The 11,540-nt window shown below is 41.4% G+C and overlaps 2 protein-coding genes across 3 annotated transcripts; both read right to left on the minus strand.

Moving 5' to 3' along the window:
- Positions 1-10,117: 10,117 nt before the first annotated feature.
- Positions 10,118-11,120, minus strand: LOC113934436 (small nuclear ribonucleoprotein-associated protein N-like). The gene is given in 4 exon segments (XM_035723622.1): positions 10,118-10,177; positions 10,179-10,586; positions 10,588-10,908; positions 10,987-11,120. Coding segments are annotated over 3 exon segments (723 nt in total). The 5' UTR covers positions 10,843-10,908; positions 10,987-11,120.
- Positions 10,768-11,306, minus strand: LOC113934438 (SNRPN upstream reading frame protein-like). 2 transcript variants are annotated; one of them, XM_035723624.1, is made up of 2 exons: positions 11,014-11,255; positions 10,768-10,908 (listed from the first exon to the last, which is right to left on the minus strand). In XM_035723624.1, the coding sequence occupies exon 1, from the start codon at positions 11,247-11,249 to the stop codon at positions 11,034-11,036; it is 216 nt and encodes a 71-aa protein (XP_035579517.1). In that variant the 5' UTR covers positions 11,250-11,255; the 3' UTR covers positions 10,768-10,908; positions 11,014-11,033. The 2 variants fall into 2 exon arrangements, with proteins under 2 accessions (XP_035579517.1, XP_035579516.1); XM_035723623.1 differs by having other exon boundaries at positions 10,829-10,897; positions 10,987-11,306.
- Positions 11,307-11,540: the final 234 nt, after the last annotated feature.

Genomic DNA, 11,540 nt, shown 5'->3' on the forward strand with positions numbered 1-11,540 from the left:
TGAGTCTCACTTTTCTGTGAACTCCTGTGCACCCAAGACATTAGTGAAAATCGTGTGCCTTTTCTCTTGTTAATCTGTCTTCTGCTAGCCTCATTCACAGGTCCATAGTCAGTGAACATAAGAGTAGTGCAAAAGTTTTTCCTCCTGCACATTTTCTTCTCAAAAAATTAAAATAATGCTCAAATTTATTTCTGCTTAAAAGAATAAGATTTTTTTTTTTTTAAAGATTTTATTTAGGGGCACCTGGGTGGCTCAGTTGGTTAAGTGACTGCCTTTGGCTCAGGTCATGATCCTGGAGTCCCGGGATCAAGTCCCACATCAGGCTCCCTGCTCAGTGGGGAGTCTGCTTCTCCCTCTGACCCTCTCCCCTGTCATGCTGTCTCACTCTCTCTCTCTCAAATAAATAAATAAAATCTTTCTCTCAAATAAATAAAATCTTAAAAAAAAAGATTTTATTTATTTATTTGACAGAGAGAGACACAGTGAGAGAGGGAACACAAGCAGGGGGAGTGGGAGAGGGAGAAGCAGGCTTCCCGCAGAGCCGGGAGCCCTATGCGGGACTCGATCCCAAGACACTGGGATCATGACCTGAGCTGAAGGCAGACGCTTAACAACTGAGCCACCCAGGTGCCCCTAAAAGAATAAGATTTGCTATAGTTTGTGCATTACTTTACATTTCTTTGTTCCCATGGTACAGCAGAGGAACTATTTTATTAATTTTTCACTGAAATAATTCAGAAATTTTAGTGACATGACCTACAGTCTCCCAGATAATCCTACAAATGAGTTGATATTGTCTGTAAAACCGTGTAGACGCTGAGGAGAGTACCTATGGTAGATAGTAACTAGCAAAGAAATCTTGGGGGATGAGTTTTTGTTTATTTGTTAGTTGGTTTTCTAGAGGGAAAGACAGAGATGGGTATCAATGGGTATTGGGTAGGGAGGAGGGAGAAGTAATATCTTGTTTACAGAATTAGTGGGAAGTGAGTTCTGTTTGGAGATTTTAAGATATTCATTCACAGCAGAGATACCTGTTTTAGATTTTTGAGCCAAGAATTAGTGAAATGGTAGAGGCATAACCATTACTGTCCTTTATCTTGAGATGGCCCAAATTTGGATCACTTGTAGAGCACCTTGAAATTCTCTAAGGATCTGTTGGACTTCAGACTCTTTATCATGTGGTATTTGGATAAAGACAGACAGTGCCTTTATGTCTTTGGCTTGTGGCATGAGTGATACGGAAACATTTCCATGCAGTAGAAACTGGGAACTCATGAAAAAACATTAGGCTGTGTGTCTGTTCCCAATAAGATGTTATAGAAATACTGAGCTCCCTTTCTGAGATCCTGGAAAAATGACCCTTTTCCCCTTGTTTTTCATTTCTTCCTCTGCTGTTGTCTAGTTGTGACCCTGCAGTATGAAGAAAATGAGGCACTGTACTGTTACAGAATACTATGAGATGAACTTGGGTCACGAAGAAGGACGACTCTGACCTCCTTTTGCCTGAGGTCACCCACTAACACTCCATGCATCTATCTACTTTTCCTGGAAATATGCCACCCTCTGTGCCCCGCCCCTCACTGTATCCATTTTTATCTGACTGCTCTTCTTTTCTATTTCTCTTTTTAAAAGATAGTGCCTGTCTCTGGTGATGCTCGTAGGGTCAAAGTTGTGAAATCTTAAAACCACAAAAGTTATTATTTTTTGGGCTTTAAACCCAGTGTAATGGTGGAACTGCTCGCCTTTTAAAAATTAATAAGGGAATAATAGGGACAAAAACCCAAGCAACATTTTGGGGTCAGAGTTTGGTTAAGCACTGCATTTTTAAAGGGCCAGAGAGCTGCTGGCTGAGCTTCTAGAGATGGTAGGTCCTTCAGGGACTTGCTTCTTGCCACTCTGGATTTTTAGTTTAGCACATTTTTTTATACCATTGTTTAGTTATTTGAGAAACGGTGGTCGAAGGTCAAGAAAGGGGGTTTGATGTGAAAGCCTGACAATGTGAGTGAGACGAACATAGGAAAACAACTCCTATAGACAGATAATTTCATGCCAGCATCTCAAACTTGTTCTCAAATAAATAGATGCTTATTTTTTTAACTTCCAACCAATTTTTTATTTGTTTGTTTGTTTGTTTATATTTATTTGCCAGAGAGAGCAAGTGCACAAGCAGGGGGAATGGCAGGCAGAGGGAGAAGCAGGCTCCCCGCCCAGCAGGGAGCCCGATGCAGGACTCGATCCCAGCACCCTGGGATCGTGACCTGAGCCAAAGGCAGACGCTTAACCAACGGAGCCACCCAGGCGTCCCCCAGTTTCATTTTTAACTTATATGCAAGAAAGTTCACTTTTTTTTGAAGTATAGATCTATGAGTTTCGACATAGGCACAGAGTTGTGAAACTACCACCATGCTCTAGATACAGAAGTGTTCCTGCACCCCTAATATTCCCTTGCACTGTCCCTTGGTAATCAGCCATTTCCCCACTGCCTACCCCTGGCAGTCATTGATCTGTTCTCTGTCCCTATGGTTTTGTTTTTTCCAGAATGTTGTATAAATGCAATTATAAAGAATGTAACATTTTGAATCTCTTTTCTTTCACTTGACACAATACATTTGTGGTTCACGCAATTGTCACACACATCAGTAGTTCATTCTTATTTTTTTTTTTTTTTTGATGAGTAGTATTCCACTGAGTTGAATGCTACCCAGTTTATTTATTCATCCATCAGTTGAAGAACATTTAGGTTGTTTTCAGTGTTTGCAATTATGACTCAATCTGCCATAAACATTTGCATATGTTTTTTTCTTTTTGTAAGAATCAGTTTTCATTTCTCTTGGGTAAAACAGCTGGAATTGGGATTGCTAGGTTATTAGATTTCTATTGCTGCTGTGATGAATTACTACAAATTTAGTCACCTAAAAAAAAATAACATAAGCTTATTCTCTTACAATTGGGGAGGTCAGAAGTCTAAACTGTGTTGGCAGGGCTCTAGGGAAGGAGGCTCTGGGGAAGAATTCACTTCTTTACTTCTTTCCGCTTCTGGAGGCTATCCATATCCTGCAGTGATCCTGTATCATTCCGACCTCTACTTCTATGGTCACATCTCCTTCTGTGACTCTGTCCTTGCCTCCCTCTGAAGGACCCTTATGATTATATTGGTATACTCGGATAATTCCGGATCTTTAACTTAACCACAGCTTTAAGTTCTCTTCAAAGCCCCTTTTGCCAGAAAAGGTAACGTATTCATAGGTTCTGGAGATTTGGACATTATTCTGCCTGCCACGATCAGAACATATGACAAATGTACGTTTAACTTTGTAAGAAACTGGCAAAATGATGCTTTATAGAAAAGTATTATCATGCTACGAATTTTTGCTAATATTTCCCAATGTGTTAATAATATAGGGTTTATTAATCAGGGTATGTTTCTGTATCAGTTTGGAATTTTTTTGCTGTATGTCAGAGAAAACCCAACACAGATTAGTTTAAGGAAAAAAGAAAGTTATTGGCTTACTTAAATAAAAGGTCTAAGGCTGAAGCTTTGCACGTTTTGGCATTCCTGACTTCAAAGCTCAAACATTTTCATCATTTAGTTTTTCTCTTTCTGTTGGGTTTGCATGATTCACAGGCTCCACATGGTGGCAAGGTGGAGACACGGGTAGCTCCAGATCTTACATTCTGTTTGGTTCAAGTCCCTAGTAACAAATGTCGAGTTATGTGACAGTATTTTCAGCAAAGGTCTCACCGCTTCTTATTTTTGTCATTGGATCTCATGGCATTCTTGTGAACCAATCACTGTGGCGAGAGAATGTGATGTGCAGATTGGTCTTGGTCACATAGTCCACTCCTGAGCCGGGCAATGAGCTTCACCTGAGGACTGTGGATTGAAAATGAGGAAGGGATGGATCCAAAACAGAAAACGGAGGCTATTTCTAGAAAAAGATATGGCTGCTGGAGATATATTGGGCAAATATCCACTCTAATTTCTTACACTTCAAATAGAGCTTTAGAATGAGTTATCCTCTGAGGAAGTTACTCTCTCGAGCATGTTTACCCACTTTTACCAAACGAGGAAACCGAGGAAGCATGTTAAGTTCAACTAGACCACCAGGAATTGCTTACGGACTCACTGGGGAGACAGGCTACCAGTGATGTGTGATAGCCGGCTGTGCTGGCTCATGCGCAGTTGTATGGCTCTCTTTCCAACTCTACCTCTAGGAACTTGGTGTTGATGGCTTGAGATAGGCCACAGTAGAGTATTTACACCACAGAAATTGGCAAAGTTTACATATCGGGTCTTTTTACTCTAGAGAGCCCGTTACTAAACGTTTACCAGCATACCATGGCTGGCAGCCAATAAATAACTATACACAATCAATATGCTAGCACTGTGTGATAATTTTAAGAGAATTCAGATGTAATTACAACAGGAATTGAGAGAAAGGAGATATCATCACTGTGTGTGTGTGTGTGTGTGTGTGTCTTCCTCCCCAAAAAATTCATGAGAAGAGAAGGGCTTGAATTGGACAACACATCGGAGAGAATATGTATCATTTTGAGTCTGGCTTGTGCTTTTGTGGTTAGTACTTTTGGTGTCCTATCCAAGAAAATTTTTCATTTTTCACAAAATATTCTATGCTTTCTTCTAAAAAATCAGAGCTTCTTAAATTAACTTTTGTGTGTGGTGTGAGATAGAGGCCAAGTTTCATTTTTTTTTCCCTAATCCTTTAGTTGAGAATATCAAAAACTCTCCTCTGAATACCATCAAGACATTATCACTGAATGCTGCCTATTCCCCATTCCTTTTTTCTCTGGTTCTCAATTCCCAGCGGTAGTTCTGTGAAATTCATGAGTCTTCAGCCAGCACAAGAACAGAGGTCTTATGTTCAAAACTACCTGTGAGTCTGGTCTGCCAGTGTGTCTTGCTCTGTCATCTGTCCTACCAGTAGCTGCTGTGATGCTAGATCATTGATCTGAGTGCCATTTCCCCCACGAGGAGCACACAGGAGCGCCTGAAATACTAGCCGAACAAGAGGCATTCATTTCAACTTCAGCACAATCTATGCAAATGTTCCATTTTTTACATACATCCCTTGCTCAGTACTCCTACTGCACCAGAACCCCACCTCAGTTCCTCAGATTGTCATCTCCCAGGTTTTATTCTGCCCCCTTTCTTCATGGGGTCAGCTGAGGATGAAAGATGATTTTCTTCCCAAGAAGAGCTTCGGTGTCTTGAGCCTCATAACTTTTTGTGTAATTTCGTGTCAGTTCTCTCTTAGGGCACCGACTCCAAGAGCTGATTGATGTGGATGAGCTTTCTGTAGCCGAGCCCTGACGATTCACTGCTCCGCTCTCCCACATTCTTTTCACTTCAGCTTTCAGGGAAAAAGATTTTTTCCTTTAGGTTATTTGCACTCTAATGATTCCTCCCTTGCAAGGCCTACTGGAAGAATAAGTTCATGGTTAGAATAAAGATGCACAGGTCCTTGTTTCCTGGTTTATGACCACACTTCTATATGCTAGAATTCTAGATAGGTCGGAGCGGGGGGCATTTGAACATAGGAGGTCTGAATTCTGGCTTTTGTGTTACTTGTGGTGTGACCTCGTGCATTTGACTTAAACTCTCAGAAAAGTCTGAGACTTTTCATTTGTTAAATGGACATACTGAAACTACCTCAAAGTTTTATTCCTATGAATGAAACAAATGGAATAAAGGTATCTGAAATTGTTAGCGTATTTCCTAGTACTCAACAAATATTGCTCATTTTCCTTCTTATTTGAGAGGGAGACAGGGCGTTTGGGAAAATTCCCAAAGGGGGCATGTTATGCCCTCATAGAATTATGTAGCACTTTTTTTTCCTTCTGGGGAAACCCACGCGACTAAGAAGTTATGATGCCTCTTCCATCCGCCCAGTCATGGACATACTAACACATGCAAGGGGGCCCAGACCATGGAAGAGTCCCACAGAGGACTAAAGTATGGTGGGCTAACCATAAAAATATTCGGTATTGAATTTTAGAAGATAAATACTATGTGAGATTCTCTGCCTCTTTGCGTCTGCAAATTTCCATGTCACTGCAATGAAGCAAATTTAAGAAAGGTCTGTTTTAGAGAAAGGTCGAAGCTCAAAACTCTGGAAGAGCTGAAAAATGAGCCCCCCATGTTTTGTGGGAATCCCATCAATAGTAGACTGAATGGCTTGCTCGAACAACTTTGGTTAGTAGACAACCCTAAAGGCATCCTATTTCATTTTTGAACAGCTGAAACTGTTAGAAATTCCTTTAGATTCAGTCAAACCAACACCTTGTGCTGCAATGTTTATCATTTCAGGACTAGTTAAAGTCAATTTCGATTGTCTCGTGTTTTTTCAGAGAAGTACCCAGTGAAAGCTTGTAGATTTGATTTTTCTAATGCTCCTTTGTGTGCACCAGAAGGACTATCTCATTACAGTGGGCTGCAGCCCTCTGCCCCAGGGTTGTACAGAGTATTTTGCAGTTCATATGGGTATGTGGATGGGGAGGGGGCTGATGAGGTCGCATCTGGAAGCTCATCTAGTACAAAGCCATCACCACTCCTGGAACAGCACCACAAAGCCCAGGCTGCCCTGTTGGTAGTTCGAACACCTAATTCTTTCAAAGCTTGTCGGTAGAGTTCAGTGATATTTTCCCAGAAGATCTCACTTGAAGCAACTTTTTTTTTCAGTTGCTAATTATCTATAGGAGAAAACAATAATTGCATTTCCAAAGGTCTCCTGTATTTTAACATTCAGATCCTTGACATTGATTGCTCTTTGAAATTTCAAATACTGATGAAGGAAATGTGCTTGAAAGCAATGCCATTTAAATCCAGGCCTGTTAAAAGCCTGGCTGTGAGAGGAGTAACTCTTCAACTGATACTGATGTGTTAATGCACTGTATCTGTTACCTGCCCCTAGTCGGAAGCCCCCAGAGAAAGCAGGGATTGGAAGGAGTTGTCAGTAGCTTACTTAAGAGAATAATAACCAAAATAATGAAAATCATCTTTCTAAGGAAGGACTTGTTGGAGATGAGTTTCAGCGAGAAGCAAGTTTGTTAAGTGTGAGGCTAGAATAGGATGCTGAATTCTGATCTTCCCTAGATGGGGAAAGGCAGCTTCCATGTTTTGTTTTGTTTTGTTTTTTTCCCCCATAAAATAATTAACTTCAAATGTAAAAGAGTTTTCTAATTGGCAGGAAACTTAAAGATAATTTTACTCAGTCTCCTGCATTTTATAGGTAAGAAAATTGAAAGAAATTCTCAGCAGATAATTGGTGCATGCCTATTGTATTCTAGGCACTGTTGTAGGATGTAGAGACATTGTGGACAGGGCAAGGTTGACTGGTTAGACCAATTAGAGAGGGATCATGGACTCGTTAGACTAGTTAGGTCTAGACTAGACCAGAGCTAGATTAGTACCCAGCCCACTGTTGCTTTGACCAGCAGTCCTGCTTCCCTCTCACCAACCCCTTTGGCACCTTGGATTGATTACCCCCCTTCTCTCTTCCACCGTCTCACTTCTGGTTTTGTATTTCTGAGAAGAACCGTGGTTCTCAACATTGTTGGTTTCTCCTCTCCCTCAAATCCCTGTGGGAGTGCACACAGGTAATTTCTCATACCATCTCACAGTATGCACAATTCTCCTGAAGTCCATGGGCATCAGGACAAGAAACTCTGTACCGATGTGGTATATGTTACCACACTAGCCACGTGGAGAACACTTTATATAGGCCATCCACTCTGTATTGTGGAATTTTGTGGGGTCTGCAATATTTTTACTATTGGTGAGAATTTTATCAATCACTCACTGAATCAATCAAATCAAGAAGCAATTAACACACCATTTTCCAAGCACCATGGTAAGATACAGAAAACATAATCCCTGTTTTACCTATAAGGAAATTTACCTATAAGGAAATTACCTATAAGGAATATTACCTATAAGGATAGAGAGATGTCAAATAGCAAGTACCCTCAGCTTTTAAACAGTGAGACCAGGGTTTGAACCCAGGGCTTCTGACTCTAATTCTAGGGCTTTTCTCTCTCAGAGCGGCTACTTTGAAATGTGAGAAATACCTACATTTACTGTGTAATTGACCATGAGTGTTTTAGGAGTCTGAAAGTGAGGGAGATCAGTAAGGGCTGGAGTGCATAGGGAAAGGGAAAACTTCTTGGATAGATAATCCATCAAAGGATGGGGTAAGATAGCGATACGTGAAGTAGGGTCAAAATGGTTAATTTTAATTTCACCCAGATGTTCCTAGAAGGATGGAAATTAGTTTTAAGTGCCAAAAAGCAAATTGCTGGTATAGTAATTCCTGTTGCTTCAAACTCTCTTTTAAATATAGATGTGTATACTTAGGTAATCAGTGTTTTTTTGACGTTTGTTTTTTTGGGTTTTTTTCTACTAACACCTCCTATGTTAAGATGGAGCAAAGAAGAAGGTGTCTGGGATCTGGTTATTTTAGCACACATTTATTTATTTGTTACTTAGAAGTAATAAATGATAATAAGCAACAAACAGTCTCAAGAAACTTAGGTTCTGATTGGGGAGTTATGACTTCAACCGTATCTGAAGAATCCAGAATATAAAAATATAAAATTTATTGATAATTTTGGGTCCTCTCAATGGTTTTCTCAGGCTTCACTTAGTATGTAAAACAAAATAATTATACTAACATTTTTTACAGTGGCTCCCAAATACATTTTCACTTGAAACGTATCACTCCATAATTTTAAGAGGCTAACAACATGGTATATAACCTTTGAAGGTACTATATTTAATCTGGTTCTTACTTTATTTGAAGCAACTGCATTGGTCTATAACTTAAGCTCTCAACCTACCTTGATCCAAAGCACTGTTGTGTGAATGCCTCAGTGTATGTAAAGTAATTATAGCCTATATTTATTGAGTACCATTCTAAGTGCTTTATAAGAATTATCTTTTTTTGAAAGATTTTATTTATTTATTTGAGAGAGAAAGCACGGATTGTGGGGGGAGGAAAGGAGGAACAGAGGGAGAAGCAGACTCCCCACTGAGCAGGGAGCTGGACTCGGGGCTCGATCCCAGGACCCTGAGATCATAACCTGAGCTGAAGTTAGATGCTTAACGACTGAGCCACCCAGTGCCCCTACAAGAATTATCTTGTTGAATCTCCATGCTACACCACTCTTGTCCCTATTCTACAGATGAGAAAGTCAGCAAAGGGGAAACTTAATAGTCAAGTTAAAAGGCAAGATGGCTTGAAGGATAGTACTCTCCAAATACTCAAGATTTTAGTTATTTATTCATGAGAGACAGAGGAGCAGAGAGAGAGAGAAGCAGAGGGAGAAGCAGGCTCCCAAGGAGCAGGGAGCCCGATGCGGGACTCGATCCCAGGACCCTGGGATCATGACCTGAGCCGAAGGCAGACGCTTAACCATCTGAGCCACCCAGGCGCCCAATACTCAAGTACAAACAGTTTGGTAATAATGACAAATCATTTAATCTTATCTAATATATTGTTTAATCGAATAATCTTTCATTTGCTCATCATTAAAAGAGAGAAGAGTTGAAATTGCAGGAGTATCTTTGGATCACCCTTATGTTTGAACCTACAAACCTTAGTGCTAGGCAGGTGTTTCTCATATAGACTTACTGCTGAGTTTCTACAGTTCTAGAATGTCCATGTTTCGGAAGATTATGGATTGCCTTAGTCTCTATGATAAGAAGTTATTCCATTACATAATAATAATTCTTAAAATATATGAAAATAGATTACAATTATGTTGTATCTTAATTACCTTGCAACATTACATGCATTATGTGGAAATGCATGATATGCATTTTATGGAAAACAATGCATTACATTATGTCATCATATTTAACTAGCTAGTTGTGAACCTGTTTCCCTTGCTTGTAAGCAAGTTGGTTTCCTAGCAGCTCAGGGAGGTTAAGTTAGTTGCCTAATTCTTTTTTTTTTTTTTTTCCGCAGTTTAATTGCTCTGTGCATTTATTAGCTAATATTAATGCAGCAAGGAGGAAACAATAGCTCACAAACACTCTACACAATTTCACAAGACACATTGCAGGGAAAAGAGTGACTTAGGAAGGATCAACAGTATCCTAGGGTCTTGGTGGATGCATTCCTGGGGGAGGTGGACCTCTAATTCCTGGTGGAGGGGGGTCTCATTCCTGGAGGGGGCATGCCTATTGGCGCCCCTCGAGCAGGGGGAAGCCCAGTTGGTGGGCCCATGGGTGGTCTCATACCAGGTGGAGGAGCCATAATGCCGGGAGGTGGTGTTGCTCCGCCCACAGGAGTGGGTGGGGTCCCCCGTCCTGGTGGGTACTGAGTTGGGGCTCCAGCAGTGCTGGCAGTGGCAGCAACTGCAGCAGCCGCTACAGTGCCTCTTCCCTGTGGAGTCATTACCTGTTGGGATGGCCCCCCAACCCCTCGGACAGGGCCTGCTAATCCAGCAGGAGCTTGGGGAATTGGAACACCAGCTGGCACTCCTCTGTCAGCTGCCCTGCCAACCCCAGGACCTCCTGAAGCTCCAGCAAGTGGTACCCGAGCAATGCCAGTATCTTTGGGGGGGTGGTCCTTCCACAGTCATGGAAACCAAGTTCTCCCCATGTAGTAACACCAGACCCAAAACCCGCTTTCCTTCACGCTCTGGCTGCTTTGCATTCTTTGGCTTGATCTTTCTGAATTCATCACAATCACAGAGGATCAAGTTCATATGCTTGTCAAAAGCCTTAAAGGTGCCAATGAAGATTCGGCCATCTTGCAAGATACATCTCATTCTGTAGTCAATGTGCTGCAGCATCTTGCTGCTGTTTCCCACAGTCATGGTTGCTGTTCCACCAAATCCAATGTCCACAGTAAGGTTTCAGGATCCTTAAGACCTAAGGGAAGGCTACAGATAAAGGTATGACGCAGGTTCTCCTACAAACAATGCAAGCTTGGGGCAGAAGCTTCAAACAGTAGATGGAGCCTGTTTTTTCACTTGGAAATCAGCTACCTGGATGTTCCAATACTGCTTTAACCACCTCTTGGTGTCTCAGCTAAGAATGCCTGTCTCAGTTCCGCCTGGAAATCCACCACAGGTATTTGCTGCTGCTGAGATCGCCTTGGGTACAGCTGACACTCTTGGTTGCTCAGTGAGGCTGTCCTTCTACGTTTGACTTGGACTTCCACCTCTGGTACATGCTGTTCCCTAGTCCGTCTCAGGTGTAAGCGGTCCCTGGCCTGCTCCATCGCGCTGCTAGCCACTCCTCTGTACAGACCATCAGGCATCTCCGGCGACCGCTCCACTCTGCCTAGTTGCCTAATTCTTAACAACCAGTAGGTGAAGAGCCAGAATTTAAACCCAGACCTGAATGACTCCAGAAACATGCCTTTCACCCCAATTCAAGATTTACTTTTTAACCACACTCATTTTATCCAAGTTTGATTCATAAATTTACCAAATATATTGGAGTCATTGTATATGTGAGAAGTTATGGGCCAGAATAAACTGGATGCACATGACATATCATCATTATCTAA

Source organism: Zalophus californianus, chromosome 13 (genome assembly GCF_009762305.2).
Source record: "Zalophus californianus isolate mZalCal1 chromosome 13, mZalCal1.pri.v2, whole genome shotgun sequence".
Taxonomy (NCBI): Eukaryota; Metazoa; Chordata; class Mammalia; order Carnivora; family Otariidae; genus Zalophus; species Zalophus californianus.

Excerpts from the sequence above, each read along its gene's own strand:
- LOC113934438 (XM_035723623.1), bottom strand. The coding sequence starts at position 11,288 with ATGCCTGATGGTCTGTACAGAGGAGTGGCTAGCAGCGCGATGGAGCAG.